General features: G+C 21.1%; 4 protein-coding genes across 4 annotated transcripts; 2 read left to right on the top strand and 2 right to left on the bottom strand.

Moving 5' to 3' along the window:
• Positions 1-771: 771 nt before the first annotated feature.
• On the bottom strand, positions 772-2622 carry LOC122712111 (pumilio homolog 3). The gene has a single exon (XM_043931520.1). It carries the CDS (start codon positions 2620-2622, stop codon positions 772-774), a length of 1851 nt encoding a protein of 616 aa, XP_043787455.1.
• A 2095-nt stretch (positions 2623-4717) lies between these two features.
• LOC122710861 (glycogen debranching enzyme) lies at positions 4718-13770 on the top strand. The gene is made up of 26 exons (XM_043929077.1): positions 4718-4976; positions 5675-5919; positions 6795-6918; positions 7000-7189; positions 7253-7460; positions 7561-7695; positions 7848-8066; positions 8147-8385; positions 8465-8677; positions 8802-8996; positions 9074-9203; positions 9283-9406; positions 9614-9879; positions 10009-10167; positions 10244-10452; positions 10530-10733; positions 10816-11048; positions 11106-11195; positions 11282-11459; positions 11562-11918; positions 11998-12145; positions 12225-12588; positions 12665-12873; positions 13072-13257; positions 13333-13569; positions 13651-13770. The coding sequence occupies exons 2-26, from the start codon at positions 5797-5799 to the stop codon at positions 13714-13716; spliced, it is 4806 nt and encodes a 1601-aa protein (XP_043785012.1). The 5' UTR covers positions 4718-4976; positions 5675-5796; the 3' UTR covers positions 13717-13770.
• A 117-nt stretch (positions 13771-13887) lies between these two features.
• Positions 13888-15132, top strand: LOC122710914. Its single transcript, XM_043929203.1, has one exon. The coding sequence runs from the start codon at positions 13894-13896 to the stop codon at positions 15100-15102; it is 1209 nt and encodes a 402-aa protein (XP_043785138.1). The 5' UTR covers positions 13888-13893; the 3' UTR covers positions 15103-15132.
• Positions 15133-18024: 2892 nt separating this feature from the next.
• Positions 18025-22351, bottom strand: LOC122720737 (LMBR1 domain-containing protein 2 homolog). The gene is made up of 10 exons (XM_043947692.1): positions 22047-22351; positions 21611-21951; positions 21269-21479; positions 21012-21188; positions 20747-20924; positions 20405-20586; positions 20071-20310; positions 19803-20004; positions 19567-19686; positions 18025-18703 (listed from the first exon to the last, which is right to left on the bottom strand). Exons 1-10 carry the CDS (start codon positions 22218-22220, stop codon positions 18462-18464), a joined length of 2067 nt encoding a protein of 688 aa, XP_043803627.1. The 5' UTR covers positions 22221-22351; the 3' UTR covers positions 18025-18461.
• Positions 22352-22712: the final 361 nt, after the last annotated feature.

Here is a 22712-nt window from a genome sequence, read left to right as displayed (position 1 = left end):
ATTTTTTTTAAAATTGGAATAAATGATTTAAATCTTTTTAGTATATTAAAAAAAAATAATATTTAATTAATTCTTATAATGTTTAAAAAAAATTTTTTTAATTATTTTTAAATTAATTATTGGTCGGAATTTTGAAAAAAAAGTAAAAATTTTGATTTTCAATTTTTTTATTTGAGTAAAAATAATGTAATGTAAATGTAATGAAATTTTAAAACATATTTTTTATTGAAAATCATATATGTACACAAAATTTCATCGAAATTGAAGCTATAGATCGAAAGATATGAAAATTTTCATATTACAATATTATAAGCCGAATATTATATAAATAATTAAATAATTATAAGCCGAAAGTCGTGAAAAATTGTAAACTTTAGCATTTTTGATTGTTTTCGATTTTGGTGAAACTTTGTGAATATAATTGATGAATGATAACTTCTTAGATCTATAAAAAACATTTTTTAAATTTTTATTATAGATTCAAATCATGATTTTTTTTTCTTCAAAATCAATATCAATTTTTTAAAAAATATGAATATTTTTTTACATATTACATAAGTAAATTAATTATTCGAATATTTAAAAAAAATTCAAGTCATTTACTCCAATTTTAAAAAAGTTATTTCGTTTTAAAAATATATGAATATCTTTTTCTTTCGCTACATATATTACATATATAAATAATAAAATAGTAATAGTAGTAAATAGTAGTTTTTTTAACAAAAAAAAATCCTTATAATTTCTATTTAAAAAAAGATTTAACATTTTAATTTATTTTAATTTTTCTAATAAAATTTTAGCACCTGGATTTTGTTTTGATTTCAAAATATTTATCATTGGTTTTAATTTAAAAAGTAGAATATTTACAACAGATATTGTTTCATTTTCTAGTAATAATATTAATAAAAAACATCCTCTATTGCATTCTATCCATTTTTCTACAATATTTGTTTTTAAATAATTAATTAATATTTCTCCAAATGTACATTCATTTTTTTTTTGTAATTCTTTATCATTTTGTATAAGTTTTTTTAGCATCATATGTAAACCTGTATGTTCAATTGGTTTATATTCTTCATCTCCTTCTTTGATTTTTGATTTTGAGTCTGAAATAAATATAGCAACAGCTTCAAAGGCTTTTTTTAATTTTTCTCCAATACCTATTTTCAATATTGCTAATGTTACCATTGCAATAGAACTATTAGACATCCAAATTGAGGTATTTGTAATTACAGATTCTAGAAGTGAATCAGAAATTGAATATAAAAGTTCTTTTTCTCTTATATTAGCTGGTTTTTTACTTATTGTATTGTTATCTCCTTGCTCCAAATATTTTACTATACTGGGAGCAAAATAATGGGAATTTCTTCTAGCTATTAAATATAAAATTACATGCTTTCCGTAATCATTTAATGCTATATCTATCAAATCATTTTGTATTTCTGAGAATATAATTTTTTTGATTAAAACAGTATCATCTACTGAATCAAATAATGCTAATAGTATTAAATATCCATGTTCAGACATCGAAATAGTTTTTATATTCCCTTTTAAAGCTTTCATAATAATTTTTCTATCTTTATTTGTACCATGCCATATACATATTGCAGCAACTTTTGAACCAAATTTTGTTTGAGATAATTCCACTATTGAATTTTTTAACATAGTTATCACTTCTGTTCTATCTTCAATAGAACAATCATTTAAGAATTCTAAAAGAACACAATGCAATAAAGTGGAATTTAAAAATTTCTTATTTAATATTTTCATTAAATTTCCTTTTACTGCAGATAATGTTGCTGTTTTCATATCTCCTGCAATTTTATATGTATCAGATACTGTTTTAATTTCTTTATCTTTAGCTTGTTTATACATATCACCATAAAATTCCTGTTTAAAATATATTTTTTCTATTTCTGTTGCCCATGTTGAATAAATGAGTTCTAATAATGATGCAGATACAGAATGACACATGAATCTTATTACATTACCATAAAAAACAGAAATAATTTCATGTCTAATCTGCTGAGATCCATATTTTAACATTGTTTTAATACAATTTTTTGCATATTTTGATTTAATCATAGACGAAATTGATGGTTTTAATTCTTGAAAAATAGCTTGTCGAATCTTTGTATCGCAATATTTAAGTATCCACTGAATAATTCGAGACATATCATGTGTAAGTATTATTCTATTATAATTATTTTTTAATATATTATGTGTTTTTAAAATTAACTTTTTACGTTCTAATTTTGAACAATCAGATCTACGAAACTTTTCACTAAATTGCTTTGCTGTAATTGTTATATTATAAATATCATTGAGACGTTTTGCTTTATATTTTTCTTTAAGTTCTTTTTTTTGTTTCTTAAATTCCATCCAATTAGGTTTTTCTATAGAGTTTTTATTTATTATATCAAATTTATCATTTATATTTCTATTATGGTTTTCTTTGTCATTTTTTGTCAAAGTTTTTTTGTATTTTTCTTCTGTTTTTTGAATTTCAAATTCATTACTTTTAATCTTTTTTATATTGCTATTTATATTATCATTATTAATTTTTCTTTTATTTTTTTGTAATTTTGGTTTGCTATTAATTTTCAATTTTCGTGTTGTCATTTTGTAAATTTCTAAAAGTGAAAAATATAAAATTAAGAAATTAACAAATGACTTTTAATTTATTTTTATTAATGATAAAAATTTTTTGCAATTTTAAACAATAAAATTTTAAAATTTATAATAATTAATAATAAATAATAAATTAAATTAAAAAATAAATTAATTAGCGGAACAAAATTAAAAATTTGATATATAAGATTTCTTAATAATAAAATTTGATATTTAAGATTTCTTAATATAACAATATAACCTATAAAAAAGAAAAAATAGAGTTTATATCAAAGTTTATAATTAATTTTAATAATTATTTCATGTTAAAAATTTGTTTAAAATTGTAAAAAAATATATATTATATTGAATTAACTTTACTTAAACTTTATTATTTAAATTGGCTCCAACACGTGTATACTATACACACGATTATTTATATAAATCTAAAACTATATAATTATATATCGTTTATAGTTGAATGTTGAATTATCGGATGTAAACAAAATCACATAGTCAAAATATAAGAGATGTAAAGTTAAATTCACAATTTTAAATGCAGTTTTCTTATAATCTAAAAAATTAAAATTATTTTATTACATATTAATTGCTTACTTAGTTTAGTTTGAAGTAATAAAATTTTTAATTTTTTTAAAATGTTTTTATGGATTTTAACGTATAAAGTAAAAACAACAATGTTAATTATCGAAATTTAAAATTTTTCATTTTATAAAGATTTTTGCAAGCTGTGAAATCGTGTTTGATTTTTATCTAATTCAATAAAAAGAAATAATAAGAAGCATGATATTCAAATCATCTTTTAGATAAAAAATTTAAATCATTATTTAAACTCAATTCAAATTAAATCATGTGTTAAGTCGTCATAAAATGAATACGAATTAAAATTTGAAATTAAAATTTTAAAATTTTAAATTAAAAAATTTTAATTTAAAATTAAATCTAATTTAAAATTAAATATGATTGTAAAACAATAAAATATTAGAAGATAGTATCAATAGTAATTTACGAATTGTTCATTTGATAATATATTTATAATATGATATGTGATAATATAATATATATTATATATTATATTATATATTATATATATATATAATATAATAATTTTTCATCAGATAAATACTGATATATTATAACATTAATTTTATTATATGAAAAATATTACATGTCCATTCAGAAATTTAATTATTTTTTTTAAATTATATTGTCTAAAGAATACAAAAGTGTTTTGAAATGAAATTTATGATTAAAAGTTAATATAAAAATATTTAAATATGAAATATATCCAATTAAATATATATATATATATCCAAAATGCAATCAAATTTTATTATAAAAAGTTTATTGTTTATTATTATGATTATGCTTGATTATTTATATTTGATACACTTAATTTTATATTACAGAAATATTGATAGAAATAATGATTAATAAATAAATAATGAATAATAAATAACATTTTAGAATTTATATAGAGAAAAATATATAAAAATATATAAAAGAATATTTAAAAATATTCAAAAATATTAATATTTGAAACTAATCAAGTGATATTTAATATATGTATATAATATTATATTAACATAATTAATTTTTTAATAAAAATCATAAAAATGTTATTATTGATATTGATTGTTTCTTTAGGCTACAGATTTTTTGAAAATGGCTTCAATCAAAAATATCATAAAGATTTAAAAAATCTTCTCTCAAAATATTCTTTGTTTTCGATTTATTGGTCATTTTTGCGCGGGAAAATAATCTTGTGAGCAAATATAAGATTGTTAGAAATATATGAGATATATACATATAAAATATATAGAATAGTTTGTTGTCGTCACTATTTGTTAGCAAATTTTCATGTAGCGATTACAATAATATGTAACTGTATAAATATTAGCCTAAAAATTTAATTACATATAAAGCTAATTATTTAAATAAAGTTTTATTATATATCAAATATTTATATATATAATTATGTAGGCAAATATAGATATAATAAAATTATAAATTAACTTTTCAATAAGAAAATTATGGATTATTATCCAATCAACATGTTTGAATTTCTACAACCTGTCGCCTGATTTTGTCGCTTTGACTTGAATCATACTCTTGTTTTTACGACCTTCAAAGTTTGTCTTTGTAAAATAGAGGTCATATTTAAACAAAAGATATTATTCTCAATTTTTATTAATATATTATATAGTGAATTGTATTAAATTATTTTTATTAAAAAATACATTGCAATTTGTTTTATATTTTATATTTTACTAATTTATTATTTCATTATTTTTGAATAAGAATTTAATATATATTTCTTGAAAAATACGCGTTTGCAGAATAGTCAGGTATGAAAACTGAGAAAACTAGTATTTTCAAAAAAAAATAATAATGTTTTCTAAAATGTTATAAATTTTTATACTGCATGTTCTAATTATATGAAATATTAATTGTGATTTTATTCATCTTTATTAACCCGTTATATACTATATTTATATATACATGTAAACATTTAAATTTTAATAATTATTTGTAATTGTGTATTTGTATATAATTTTTATAATTTTATATAAAAATTATATTATTTTTATATTGTTATGTCTATTGTAACTTTGACAACTTTATATCTTTTTTATAAAAATATTGTTTAATATTTTTAAAAAATGTAAGCAATAACAATAATAAATACTTTTAAATATTTTAAAATATTATTTTACATATAAGGTACTTTATTTTTTAATTATTTAGATGCTATTATTATAATATTTATATATATAAGTTAAATTTTATATATATTAAAAAATTATTTTATTTATATTAAAAAATTATTTTATTTAATCAAATTAATTCAAAAATATATTATATATGATATATAATATAAAAAATAAAATAATTTTTTAAGTATTTATTTTATTTTATTTTAATATAATATATAAAATAATAAGCATGATAATAAGAAGATTATTCTTGTTTCTTTTTAAAAAATTGATTATATTAAAAATAATAGTATTTTTTTGTATTTAATCTTTTCCTTATTTATTTGTAGGTAATACAACATAAAGTAGTATTTGCTTAAATAAAAGCAACATATAGCTATAATAACATAATGCTAATTGAAAAAAATCATTGCCTTTAATAATAATTTCAACTATATGATTTATTTTGAGAATGGGTTCCATACTTACAATAGGCTATTTCTTTTCCGATGCAACAAGGAGATTGATAAGGAAACTTAGGACTATTTTCCAATGCCTTTACAAATGTCATTATTTAAAGTGCCTTTATTATTATGTAAGTTTAGATGTAATGATCATAATGTAATAACCTTTTGTATTTATATTATTATATTATTAATAAATGTAATTAGAGTTAATAATATATCATTTTAATGTCTTTATATAACATTTAGATAATATAATTATATAAACAGTTATAATATAACTATACATTCTAATCAAAGGAGGTATTTTATTACATATCAAATGATTATATTCAAGCTAATATTTCAATATTAAAATAGTATTGAATTATTAAAAATAGTTAATAATAACACTTCTATTAAATTTATAAAAATTTATAATAGTAGTAGTAGATAGATAAAAAAATAGTATAAATATATACATAATATAATTGATGTTATGTAGTATGAAGTCTATCCTATATTTATATTGTTACAAAGAGGTAATCTAAGCATATAGAATGAAAATATCTCTAGGCTTTATGCATGTTCATACAGCATAACTTTGTAATATAATATTATGCTTTTTGCACGCTTGCTAACTGCTTTGTGCTGATAACTTATATTAAGGGACTCGTGAGCTAAGTGTTTATCCATTTACCATATTTGATGTGTAAGTACTACTATCTTGAGAAAAGATTTTTATTCTAAAAAATGTTATAGATATATAATTTGTAAATTTTTCATTAATTTATTATTGATCTATTATATTTTTTTTTTGAATAATTATTTTTATATCTATATATGTATCTTATTTAATTTTTTAATTTAAAATCAAAAATGTTTATAATTAAAAAAAGTATAATTATAATTATATAAATTAATTATTAATTAGAAGTAGCAATTGTGAATATTGGAAACAATTGAAAAAAAATAATTTTGAAGATTTAATAATATTGTTTTAAAAAATAAGTGTTTGTGTCTTTAGGCAGTGGTTAAAAATATGTCAGAACACATGTCATCAACTGAAAATTACGAATCTGAACAAATAAGAGTCTTAACTCTAAATAATGGAGAACATCTTGATGGTATATTATATAGATTAAAGAAAGGTATGTAAATTTTATATTATTTACAATATTAATAAAACTAAATTTAAATAATTTTTTAAGAATTAAAATAATTTTTAACAGGATGGAGAGTAGAATTTCGTTTAGGCGCTTCTCTTCTTGGGAGAACTGTTGATCTTTTTATAAATTATCCTTTAGGAGAAAATAAAAAATTTGAAAGACATACATATTATCTCTTAGAATGGATTAATGAAACAGCTAATATATGTTTATCTCTAGCTGGTTCATTTCATTATTATCTTATAGATCCTAAGTAAGTATTAAATATAAAAAAATTTCATCTGTTCATAATCTTAAATTAATATTAAATTCTTAGTTCTGAAGGTATGAAGCCTATTGCTTCTGGATATCTCCTTGTAGATCCAGAACTTAAAATAGGGGAATATGGAAATGATTTACCATTAGATTGTATTCAATGTCAAACTGTTCTTGCAAAATGTTTAGGATCATTTTCTACCTGGGAAGATAAATTACTAGTCGCTAAAAATTCTGGATATAACATGATTCATTTTACACCAATTCAGGTATACTTCATTTATTACATAATATTTTTAATTATTATATTCAATTTATATTTTAGGAATATATTTTAAGAATATATTTTATTTATAATTTATATTTTAGGAATTGGGATATTCTAAATCTTCTTATAGTCTTAGTGACCAATTAAAATTAAATCCTTCTTTTAATGATGATAATAAATCAATTACATATGATGATATTGAAAAACTAATTAATAAAATGCGCAATGAATGGAATGTAAATATATAATTTTATAATTTAAAATATTATAATTTATAATTTTATAATTTAAAATATTATATATTAAATTATATATTATAATTTTATAATTTAAAATATTTATAAATATTTTTGTAAATTTTTTTGTAAATTTATTATTATTATTTTAGATGTTAAGCATCTGTGATATTGTTTTGAATCATACAGCAAACGAAAGTCCTTTTTTGGTATCTCATCCAGAATGTACATATAATTGTTTGAATAGTCCTCATTTACGTCCTGCATATATTTTGGATGCTGCATTATTTGAATTAACAGTGCAAGTGGCTGCTGGAGAATGGGAATTTAAAGGTATCCCTTTGGTAGTTGAAACTGAAGAACATTTAAATGTAAGATAAATGGATTAAAATTAATATTTAATAATAATTATGATGCATTATATATGCATATTAATTTTTATCATTTCCAGTCAATTCGTCATGCACTTCATACATATTTTTTGCCGCTCATAAAAATACATGAATTATATATAATAGATATTAATGAAACTATTGCTGAGTTTTTGAATTTAGCACGAAATCAAATGCCTCAAGACACCATTAAATCAGAAACATCAGAAGATATTAAAATAATACAAGATTCAAAATTTCGTAGATTAAAAGCAACTATAAATATGCAAATTGCTTTACAAAAATATAACATATATAGGTTAATAATTAATATTCTAAAAAAAATATTAATTTTATAAAATTTTGATTTATTTAATCTTTTTCTTTATGTTTTTCAGAACTGATTGTTTTGATGAAGAGACTCGTTTGAAACGTTGTGCTGAAGATTTAAGAAAAAAATTGCAGGAACTTAATAATATAATCATTAATGAAATACAAAATCACTTAAATGCTGCAGTTGAAAATACAATTGCTGGTATAAGATATTTTAGAGTGCAAGTTGATGGACCTAAACTTAAAGAAATAAGTGAAAGAAATCCACTAGTTCCTAGGTATACTATTATATCTATAACTATATAATATATAAACATTTGTAATTTTATTATTATTTCTGTATAAATTAAGTTAGAAAATGTATTATTACACTATCACTATGAACATGAACATAATTTTCAGATATTTTACTGATTATGGAGCACCTAAAACATTAACTGAAAGAGAAGCAACAATGTACTCAGATGCAGGATGTTATCTTATGGCTCATAATGGATGGGTAATGAATGGTGATCCTTTAAAAAATTTTGCAGATTCTGATTCTAATGTTTATATAAGAAGAGAACTTATTGCTTGGGGTGATAGTGTAAAATTGAGGTACTGCAATTGTTTTTGAAATATTAGTAAAAAATTATAAAATAATTTAAATCATTAATATATTGAATTTGTTGTAGATATGGAGATAAACCGGAAGATTGTCCTTTTCTATGGCAGCATATTAGTACATATGTTGAACAAACAGCTAAAATTTTTGATGGTATTCGATTAGACAATTGTCATTCAACTCCTATTCCAGTTGCAGAGGTATATTTAACTTTTTAAAATGCTATATAAATTTATGTTTTTATTAATAAATTTTGAATATTTTATATTTAATGTACAGTATATGCTTGATGTTGCTCGTCGAATCCGTCCAGATTTGTACGTTGTTGCAGAATTATTTACAAATTCAGATCAAAAAGACAATATATTTGTTAATCGTCTTGGTATCACTTCTTTAATTCGAGGTATATATTTTTATTTTAAGTTATAGAATTATAATTATTTGTTGAATTTGTTGAATTTCGTTATTATTTTTTTAATTCAAGATATGTATATTTATTTTAAGTTATAAAATATATTATTAATATATAATTAATTCTAAAATATTAATATATAATATAATTATTATTAAAATAAAAAATATTATTAAATACTATTTTTTTTTAAAATAGAAGCTATGTCTGCATGGGATAGCCATGAAGAAGGTCGATTGGTATATCGATATGGAGGTGAACCAGTCGGTGCATTTTTGCAATCACGTAAACGGCCTTTAGTACCAAGCATAGCACATGCCCTTTTTTTAGATTTAACTCATGATAATCCTAGCACTGTGGAAAAACGTAGCGTGTTTGATTTACTTCCAAGTGCTGCTCTTGTATCAATGGCAGCATGTGCTAGTGGTAGTAATCGTGGATATGATGAATTAGTTCCTCATCATGTAATTTAATTTTATATGATTATATTTATATAATTATTTTTATAATTTTATAAAATTATAATAATATAAAGAAAATTATTAATAATATTAAAAAAAGAAATATTTATTAATTTTTATCAATTCTTACAGATACATGTTGTAGATGAAACAAGACAATATTCATTTTGGACAGATGATGAATGTTTAATAGATGGTATCAAATTTGTAGGTTTTAAAACTGGTATAATTGCTGCAAAGAAAGCATTAAATGATTTGCATTATATTCTTGGACAACAGAAGTTTTCTCAAGTATATTATTATAATTCATAATGTATATAAAAAGTATTAGTTTAATATTTCTCAAGTATTAATTATTAAATTACAGGTATTTGTTGATCAAATGGATAATGACATAGTAGCTGTAACAAGACACTCTCCAACAACTCATGATAGTGTAATTTTAATTGCTTTTACTGCTTTTAAACATCCTGATCCTAATGCTAATGATTTGAGAAGACATGTGAAACCATTACGAGTGGAAGGTGTAATGGAAGAAATTATTTTGGAGGCATCCTTATGTCATATAGAAGCAAAGTAAGAAATTAAATCAGCAATATTATTTATACATTTATTTTACATATTTATATTTTATAGAAATATTTACATTTTAGAAATGATATCTCACCTTTCCATTATTCTGAAAAATATGTACGAGATGAAAATTATATAAATGGTCTCTCAGAATATATTGTAAATCTTAAAGAACATATACAAATTTGTGATTCAGAAATTTTGGAAAAAGTTGATTCAGGTGATCCTAAAATAACTCAACTTAATTTTGTAAATTTTCAACCAGGTTCTGTTATTGCTATTCGGTAATATTTAATTATACATTTCTTTTTTATAATATTTATTCCTAAATTTTATATATCATATATGGATATTAATATATTTTAGTGTATCTCTTCATGCTAATATAAAACCAGCTCTTGCAAAACTCCATAATACTATTTCAATAATCACATCACAAAAAAGTTCGGACATACGCGTTATTGCTTCACGTATGGATTTGATAGATTTAAATAAGGCTTTATATCGATGTGATCAGGAAGAACGCGACGAAACTTCAAACAGATTTGATGTATATAATATTCCAGGTTATGGTCCACTTGTTTATGCAGGATTGCAAGGTAAATTAATAATATAAATTATTATATATATATATATTTATAAATTTTTTTTTCTAGGTATTATTTCCTTATTAGCGGATATTCGTCCTAATAATGATTTAGGTCATCCAATGTGTATTAATCTCAGACAAGGTAATTGGTTAATAGGTAAGTGGTAAAAAAAATATTAAAATCATTCTTTTATTTTCAAATAACATATGATTAATAAAACATAATTTTACACAAATATATAGATTATACTTGGCAACGGTTAAAAGAAGATGATGGAACAAAAGCACTTGGAGAATGGCTTGAAGAAGCTACTGAACCATTTAAATTAATACCTCGTTATTTAGTTCCTAGTTATTTTGATGTTATAGTTGTAAACGTTTATATGATACTTCTCGAACAATGCTATAATCTAATGTCAAGGTACTTTATATTAAATATTCATTTGTTTTTTATATGTTTTATTCATTTATAATTATTATTCATTATTAATTATAAATGAACTAATTCATTTATAATTATTAGCTTTGTGAAAGATGGTTCTACTTTTGTCAAGATCTTATCTTTGGTTTCAATACAAATGGGAGGAGTAATAAAATCAGCTCCATTACCAGATTTGTCACCAAATATAGATTCTCCTAAACCAAAGATTAAACAATATAATGACGAAAGTGAACAAATATGTATGACATTATCTGCTGGTTTACCGCATTTCACAACAGGATATATGAGAAATTGGGGAAGAGATACATTCATTGCTTTAAGAGGACTATTAATATTGACTGGCAGACATACAGAAGCACGATTTATTATTCTTGGTTATGCTGGAACTTTACGACATGGTCTTATACCAAATTTACTTGATAAAGGAAAGAATGCTAGGTGAAGAATAGATTTTTATGTATTTTAATTCATAATTATTTTTGCATTTTTCAAATAATTTTTTTATATTTTTTTTTAGATATAACTGTCGAGATGCCTTATGGTGGTGGTTGTATACAATTCAATGTTACATACAAGAAGTGCCAAATGGTTTAAAAATTTTAACAGATAAAGTTTCAAGACTGTTTCCAACTGATGATTCTCCTCCATTATCCGCGGGACAAGTAGTATGTACAAAATATTCATTATAAATAAATTATATGTATTAATATTATATATTATAAATTTATCATAACAAATTTTCAGGATCAATCATTACATGATGTTATTCAAGAAGCTCTTCTAGTACATTTTCAAGGACTTTGTTTTAGAGAAAGAAATGCTGGAAAACAGATTGATGAACATATGACAGATCGTGGTTTTAATAATCAAATTGGAGTACATCCAGAAACAGGATTTATATTTGGTGGAAATGATGCAAATTGTGGTACATGGATGGATAAAATGGGATCTTCTGAAAAAGCTGGTAACAAAGGAAAACCAGCTACTCCAAGGGATGGTTCAGCTGTAGAAATAGTGGGTCTTAGTAAAAGTATTCTTAGTTTTTTAGCTGAATTATATAAACAAAATCTTTTCCCTTATGGTAGTGTGCAAAGAAAAAATCGTGATGGTAAGAAATAAATTTTTTTATATTTATTCATTTTATTTTCATTTTTTTTTTTAAATATATTTAATATTTATTGTAGGTTCTGTTGTAACATGGAGTTATAAACAATGGGCGGATAAAATTTCATTAAATTTTGAAAAATATTTTTATATTAATGAAATAGCAAGAGAAGGAGAATTAAATTTAGAACTTATTCATCGGCGTGGAATTTTTAAAGATAGTCATGGAGCAACACAAGCATGGGCTGATTATCAACTACGACCTAACTTTCCAGTTGCAATGGTTGTTGTAAGTATTTAATTTTTATATTTATTAATATTTTTAAATCATATATATATATATATATATATAATTTCTTATATATTTATATATTTATGTATGTGTATATATATATGTATACGGAAACACACGCATTTGATATTTATTTCTAATATATATATATATATATATTATATTTTATTTTTATATTATATTATATTTTGAAAGGCTCCAGAGTTATTTAATCCAGAACATGCATGGATAGCATTAAAAAAAGTAGAAGAAATTTTATTAGGACCACTTGGAATGAAAACATTAGATCCTGCAGATTGGGCATATAATGGATATTATGATAATTCTAATGATAGTGGAGATACTAAATTAGCTCATGGTTGGAATTATCATCAAGGACCTGTATGTGCTTTTTAATATTACATTAATATAAAAAACTCTAAAATAAAAATAATATAATTTCATAACATCTATTAGGAATGGATTTGGCCTATGGGTTATTTTCTTCGAGCTCGATTGTATTTTGCTCCATTAATTGGTGGAAAAGAAGAATTATGCCGTACAATTGAATCAACTGAAATTATTATTTCTCGACATTTTATAGAAGCATCTACAAATCATTGGAGAGGTCTTCCAGAACTTACTAACAAAAATGGGGAATATTGCAAAGATAGTTGTAGATCGCAAGCTTGGAGCGCTGCTTCTATCCTAGAAGTTTGTATACATGATGATAATATATAGTAAAATATATTTTATTATATAATTCTATTAATAATTGATATATTATATTTTTAGGTTCTTTATGATTTACATAAAATCAAACGGGAATTGCGTTCTGAGGAGAATGAAAGAACGAATTGATATAATTTTGCGTGTGTTCACCACCGCCAATTACACTTAGAACATTTACGATTAGAAAAAGAACGTAGTATTAGAAACAAATGTCACGATAACAAATGGCATATATTTAACACAGCTATAGAAACACCGAGCACGGAAACACACGCATTTGATATTTCGCACGTAGATAAAACTAACATGCCACCGTGCAAATTTATAAAGGCTGACATGACACCTACAAGTGATGATGTTTTTTTAATTCAAGGACTTAAAGAAAACGAAAATCAAATAGATGTTAAACATGATTATATATCGCCTACAGTTATTAACAATTTAGAAATAATTGAAAGTATACCAAATACTACCGAATTATCAATGGTAACGGAAAATAAATGTCATAAATCAGAACAATTCATATATGGAAATGAACCTTTAAAATATGAAAGTAAATCTTTAACTAAACTTAAAGATGATATAAATAATCACACTTGTACAATATTAATGACACCAAATACAGGGGAAAATAATGCAATGACAAAATACTCATCAAAAATAGATCACGTTTATGAAGAAGTCAATGCTCTTGAATGTGATATTATAAGTTATTATGAAAAATATAGTCCTACGACAGCAAAAACATTAATAAATACACTTTTTCTTCCTCGATATAAAATTTGTAAACAATGTGCCAATTTACAAGGCAGTCCAGTATATTCTGATCGTTTGATATATGCAAAAAAGCCATTATATGCAAAAGAAGTATATCTGCTTCAACAGAACGAAACTTTATGTTTTAGATATTCTTCAAAAGATACTAAATGTGACAATACATTATTTTTGCAATACGATAATATTCAACATTGTTTATTAGTTTATAATTATTTAAAAACTAATGCCTCTAGTATATTTTATTTTTACGGCGCATCACGAGATGTATTTGATTTGAAAACAACATTAAAACCAAATATTTTTATTATAAATAGTAATACCAGAGGAGTAATAAATACAGAGTTATATCATCGTTGTGCAAGTAATTTTTATACGAGAATATCAAATAATGGCATTATACCTAAAGTGTTTCATATGAACCATAATAATATTTTAAGTTCTATAAAACATGTTGGATATGATACTGATTTGCAAAACTGGATGAATTACCGTAATGATATTTTACGATTGCACAATCTCAAACAAGATGATGTAATCGATCATCGCGCAAATAGATCCAGTTTATTACTTTTAGAACCTCTATTATTAATGCCAGAATTAGGAAACTCTAGGTATAGGCACGGAAAAAATCGTATTTCACAATCAGAGCACATAAAAATAGTAAAGATAATAATTGCCTATACTCTTTCTTTTTTTATTTTAGCAACAATCACATTTTATATAGTTTATTTTACATAATGAAATATGTGAAAAATATATTTATTTCACATAATAACTATCAAGTTCAATTGAATATTCATTATATGATATATTAATTAAAATTATGAAATTAAGAATTATATTAAATTTATTCTTTCATTTTTTATACAGAAAATATATTTTAAATTTAATTTTATTTATTTAAAAAACTTGTGAATTTTTATGAAACAATTTAAATATTAGTTCAATTTTTTGAAGTGTAAAGTTTTTTATTAAGTGTATCAATCTTACATAATATTTTATTTATATATTTTCCGCATACATAGTATTTTTATATTATAAATTTAATACAATGTATTATTATTTTCGTTAATTATTATATTATCTATCATGATTGTTCTAATAATAAGTTATTAAGGTTTATTATTATAATTAAAAATTTATTGATCTTTACATAATTATATAAGATTTATGTTGTTTTAGGAAATTATATATGTGCGATTTTATTGAAACCATAACTATAATGAAATATAAAAAAATATTTAATATAAAAAAAATTTTCAATTTTCAAAAATATGTCTATGTATGTCCTTAAAAATTTTAAGAAATATAGGATGCATAGGAGTAAGCACTTAAATTAAAGATTATTCAAATCTATTATTTCTGATTATTATATTACATATTTATTAGCAGGTACTTATTGCACGTATATTTTAGATATATAACATTTTCTTAATAATTTTCACATCTGTACGAAATATTTGCAATAAAATATTGATATATATATATCATTTTGCATAATATAAAGTGTTATTTTTTCCCTATATTTTATGCACTATATAGGAATATAAAATTATATTATGAATTACAATATAATATTTAATATACGATATATATATTTAGAATGATAAATAATTAAATTAATTTGAAAAAATAGTATTTTTTATTTATAAATTTAATTATAAATCATAACATAATTATATATAAATTTTATTTATAAATCATTTACAAAAATAATTAAAATTTAATTTCAATCTGTAATAGTTAAAAATATATAGAACTAAATCTATATGATCCGTTTAATGGAAATAATAGTAGAATATCTTCCAAGGGATTAATAAAAAAAATTAATTAAAATAATTAAAAAAATATTTTTATAAAAGTTGAAAAAGTAATTTTTATGGATACAGGAGAGATTAAAGTCAAGTTAATTTTTTTAAATAAGATTCGATATATTTTATTTATAATATAAATAATAGCATTTATTGAGATAAATACAATAATCTACTATATGATATCTATATGATACTATATGATAATCTACTATATGATATATTTTATACAATAGAATGACATAAATTAAATCCATAAGAATTAGACAACATGAAATTTTAGCAGAATTTTATGTGACATCATGTAGAATGATGCTAAATTAAATTATGTGTTATATGTGATATTTCTCAAAATTTTATTAAAATTTCTTAAAAAAATAATCCTTATTATGCAACATAAATAAAATTGTAAAATATAATTTTGCTCACACATTATATTTTAATATTATAATTTTTTAAATATACATTTAATTTATATTTTTTAAATATAATAAATTATGTAGTAATATAATTATTTAATCTTAATAAGTAGTGAATTATTCACATGTATAGAACAAATATGAATATTTAAAATCATTTCTCTATTATATTTGATTTTATTATATTTTAAATATGTATATTTTATTGTGCATATACTTATAAACAGAAATTATAAAAAATATAGAATCATATCTCAATTAAAAAAGACCATTTAAATATTTTTTTGTTCCTTTATTTTTAATGAAGCAAAAAATTTTTATAACAATTTAAATGACTTTAAAAACAAACACATCATGAAAGAAAATTTTTTTTTTTATTATTTTATTCAAATTTTTTCAAAATCATTGATATTTTTTAAAAGCCTATATCTTTTTTTAGTTTATTTTATATAAAAGATTGTATTTGAATCTAATTATGATTTGTAGATTTTGAATATAAAAATTAAAATAAAATGAAATTATAAAATAATATTAAAATGATAATTAAACAATAATATAATAATAATAATTATTATTAATATAACATAATAATTATTATTATATAATAAAATAATAATAATTAAATAATAATTTAAACTAACTATTACATATAATAATATATTATTATATATAAAACTTAAAATATTTTAAGTAATGTCAATGATAACACTAAACTTCCTGATGTTCATGAATTGTATTCTATTATTGATGTATGAATTGTAATATTCTAATTATTACAAATGGAATAATAGCATAAACTTTAATTATATATTTGTATTTTTTGAAATTATAGATCAGTATTAGTAAATTTCTTTCAAAATTTTTAAGTTATTGAATTAATGGATTCAGATCATAGATTCAATTTTATTATAATCTGACTCCTTTAGATTTTTCTTTAAAGAAAGAATTTTTTATGTCTAAAAATTATAGATATTCAGATATATTTAAATATATTTAAATATATTTTTTTATTCATAAAATGAAATAAAAAAAAATATTCTGATAAAAATATCTGATAAAAAATATAAATGACTTAAAAAATTCATACAAAAAAAAAAAAAAATAATGATACAAAAAAGATTTATCAAAATTACTTAAATTATATTATATTTTTTGTGTCATTAAAATCTAAAAGAATATTTATATGATCTTTTTTAATTAATTTATTTTCAATAATAAATATATTAAATTTAAATCATATTATCAAACTCAAAAATTATAATATCACTATAAAAATCAATAAGAAATGATCAAAATTTGCTTATTTGTTTATAGTTTATTTGTTTCTTGAAATCTAAGTATATTATTTTTATCTTTTACATTATTTTATGGTTATTTAAATATGCTACTTGTAGTATTGTTAAAAATATATCAAATGCTTTATGAAATTCAACATTAGATTAATGGAACTATACTATTTATAATATTTTATTAATATTTTATTAATTTGTAATAGTGTTTATGTAAATTTAGATAAAATAAATTAAAATTTACTAAAATTTAAGAAAAATTAATATATATACAGCAGTTTGATATTTAGCACTAAGTAATAAAAATACGAAAAACAAATTTTCAATTATGTTATTTAATTCATGCTTTAACTATACTACTGTTTGTAACATAATTTTATATGATTGTTACTTAGTAAAAGTTGAACTTAATTATATTCACAATTTCAAATTTAATACATAGAAAGTTTTATTATGTATCAAGAGTATAGAATTAGAGTATTTTTTAATATAAGCTGTTCTAATTTATTACTGTATAATTTAGCTGTATAATTTATTACTGAGCAAAACTTAAATATTATATATTAAGTTTTATATACTTAAATATCATCGAATAATCCTCTTTGTGGAGCTACACAATTAGTATTTGCAATAAATGCTCTTACTGTATCAGTATGTTCTTCATAAAAATCATCGGCTTGATAACCTCTATCATAACTATTATTTGCACCATAACTATCAACTCCAGATGCCATGCCAATATAATATTCCGTAGGATCAAAATCATGTAATAATCCAGCTCTAGCAGATTCTACTGATTCATCTCGTTTTAAAGGACGAACTATAATTTAATTAAATAAACTGATTTAAAATTTTTATAGTATACAAAATAATAACTGATAGTACAATTGGAAAGGGATTCTATATAAAAAATAAATTGAAAATATAAAATAAAATTTTTTTGTATGAGGTTTTGTTTTCAAGAAAAATTGACTTTAAATATTCGCTGAAAACATATGCACTTCATAACTTAATCTCATTGTAATTTTCTCATGATAATTATTGGTCAAAGGCATATTGGTCATAGGCATATTCTAAATTTCTGTAAACGTTTTTTAATTATTTTGTTGTTTTAATTAAATAAGAAATTAATTATTTTTTTTAATTAGTTGAAACTTGAAATTTTTTCCGAACTGTTTTGATATGATTTCATAAATAAAAATTAAGTGCTATGAAACAGAATGCAATAGCCAAATTTTACTATCCAATCTACTATTAAATCTTAAAGGAGTTATATTAAATCAGTTGTTTATTCTGAAAAAATTACAAGTTTGATCAATTAAAAGAAAGAATCAATTTTATAATTAATTAAAACAATATATCAATTAAAAAAATAATTAAAAAATTCATAGTACAATAAACATCAAACGATAAACAAGCAAATCTGAACTAAAAGAATAAGTTACAGCAAAATACATTAAATTAGATTAAATGTATGTATATTTGGCGAATAATTAAAATTGATTTTCTCGAAAACAAAGCTTCAGAAAAAATTTTATTCTCTATTTTTTTATACTTATTTTTTTGATATAGAAGCATTTTTTTTTCAATTATATTATCAATTATCAATTATTCTGTATATTATGTATAGCAGTTCATAAACATTCCATATATTTTCTTTTTGAACAAATAATATATAAATACCTGTATCAGTACTTTGTCTTGAGGTTCTGTAGCGAGATGAATTGGCAGCACCGCTAAATCGTTCTTGAAGCTCGCGTCTTCTACATATTAAATCTTCCGTTCTTTGTCGTTTGCGTCTTTCTAAAAATGTAATATAAGCAAAATAATATGAAATATTATATGAATTAAATAATATTTAATTGTATTAGTTAAAATAAAATAAAATAATAATAATAAAATAAAATAAAGAGTTTTACCTCGTTTTATTAATTCTTGACCTTCTTCAACAAGATCTGTTGTAAATTCATCATCATCAAGAAATTGTTGGAAACCTAACATAGAAAGCAATCTACTTCCTAGACTAAAATATGTTGCTAAGCAAAATGCTAAAATAGCCATTGGAAAATATACATTAAATCCATCAGATATAATAGAAATAACATCCATATGTCCCATTACCTAAATAAATGTATTGTAAAATAATTTAAACTTATTACAAAAATTTAACAATTATTTGTCATTTACCTGAGTGTAATGAGTTTCCAAAATGTGAGTTTTAATAATATGTGAATCCATATGTATAAGACCCAAGAAATTCAAACACATAGGTGGTGTAAGACGACACAACATCATGCCACTAAATATTAAACTATATTCATTTGTTTGATGATGTGGAGCCAAATAATATAAATTTAATACACGAATTTTTAAAACAGTTGAATAAGCACAATAACAAAGATAAGCAATTATCAGCATTGATAATACCTAAAGAAAGTATACTTAATTTTACATTAATTTTTAATTTTTTTTAAAACAATAATTTTGTTTAATAATATCAAATTCATATATATATTTTTACCTCAATGGTAAAGTAATCGTAATTTTCCTTAGCTAGATTCAAAAATTGGGCAAACAGTGATAATACTGGAGATTTATTGAAAAATGTTACTTCTGACCATACTACAGCAATAGAAAGACATCCAGTACAAATAGCTACAATTTTTTGTACATAACTCTTTATGATACATTTCCAATACCATTCTAAAAATTTTAAAATATTTATAAAATATTTTAAAATATTTATAAAAATTTAAATAATGATATATTTTGTAATCATTAATATTATATCTTAATAATTATAATTATTATATATATATGTAATTATAATTATAATTATATATATAATATAATTATATTTTACCAATAATTGGATTATAAATAATACAAAATGGAAATGAACGATGTGTAGGGAAAGTTGGTTTAAATCTTCTATCATCATTTAGTTGATTTCTTGCTATATCTTCCAAATCAATTATTTTATCAACCAAAATTCCCCATTGAGTTTCTATACGTTGTAAAGTTTGCAATGCTTTTATAGTCTAAAAGGAAGAAATGAATTATTTATTATGTATATACATATTTACATATTCAATGTATATGTATAATATATTTAATAAAAAACGAACTTGTCTATGTAGACGAATTAAAGCTTTTTCTGATGGTGTATCTGTTGGTGTATCATCTGGTAATTGTCTTCTATTCATTCTATCTTTTAATTCTGCTGGAATTTTTTGAAAAATTGTTTCTAAATTACAATGAAAAGGATGTCCTGGTCCAATAGAAACTGTAGCAGCTTGTAAAGACTAAAAAATAAAATAAAATAAAATAAACAAAATAATTATAAAAATCAAATATTAAATAAAATTAATTAAATTTAAACTACCTCAAGTATATCATCTACTGTTTCTTCCGCTTCACATTTATCTAAACTTAATTTAGCAACTTTAAAGTAGCTATAATTTAAAGTGTATCCAGGTTTGCTAGCATTCCATAATCCACGAGGAACTTCCACAAGTGCATATCCAAGAAGTAATACCAATAAAAATAAACCCCATGTATTTGATGCAGATGATGCTATAGCTTTTAATTTTTGACTAAAATAGACACATACACACACACACATATATATATATATATATATATATATGTATACATATGATGTATATATGTATATATATGATGAAAATATAATCTTATATTTATTTTTTTAATATATTATAGTTACCCATCAAGATCAAAACCAGGCTTTAATGCTATATATATTAAAAGGATACCACATATAAACAAATAACTTCCATAATATATAGCATTATCTATCAAAGCAGATTTTAATTTTCCTTGAACAGTGAAATCTCCTGCTTTTATGTAAGACTGCATGAGAGGTAATATCAACCATGTTAAACATTGTGAAGTCCAATATACAATTCTCCATAAATTTGGAAATATATGTTCTGGTACATTAGGCCAAGGTTCTTTACAAGTATGAAATGGAATTGCTGTTGTACCATCAGACATTAATTTTGTGCTATTATGAATATTTTGTTCAACACATTGTCTGAAAACAGTCTATATAAAAATAATATAAATTTTGAATTAATTAATTTGAATTAACAATGTGTATATTATTTTGATATTACTGAAATTAATAAACATCTACTTACAGATGAAACATCTAAAGGTAAGATAAATATTATTAACAATGAAAAGTACCATGCTATGAGTACAGAGATTGTAACAATAATATGATGTCGAAAAATATTCCCATATTTATATAATAAAGTGGCAGCAAGACAAAATGCTACCACAATTTCTGTCAAGAATACTCCAAGAACCATTTTGGTGATTTTTAATTTTATTTTATCATAACTGAAATTATGTTTATTCTTCAGTTTCTAAAACTTATTCATTTTCATTTACACTATTATATTCTATTGGTTCTTGAATTTTTAATTCAACATCTTTTTGCATCTTTTCTAATTTTTCTAATGTAACTGATTTTAATGGAATTAATTTAGGTTTACAAAGAATATAATCCAAATTTTCTTCCTGGTATAGCAAGCTTTGCTTAGGAAGAATAATATCAATCTTTTCTAAAGAATTATCCATTAACTCTGACATTTTGACTGGAATAAAAAAATTTTTTATTAAAGTTATATATTTTAAACAATTATTTTAAAATTATTTTCTTTTAAACATTTTAAAATATATGTAATAAATAATTTATCTATTATTACATATATTTCATATATATTTTAACTTAATTTATACAAATATTTAATATGAGATTTATTATTTTTAATATGAATCGTTTTAATACTTATAATAGA

The sequence above is a fragment of the Apis laboriosa genome, unplaced genomic scaffold (genome assembly GCF_014066325.1).
Source record: "Apis laboriosa isolate Shangri-la unplaced genomic scaffold, ASM1406632v1 scaffold104_cov149, whole genome shotgun sequence".
In the NCBI taxonomy this organism is placed as follows: Eukaryota; Metazoa; Arthropoda; class Insecta; order Hymenoptera; family Apidae; genus Apis; species Apis laboriosa.
This window is presented reverse-complemented; position numbering and strand designations above follow the sequence as displayed.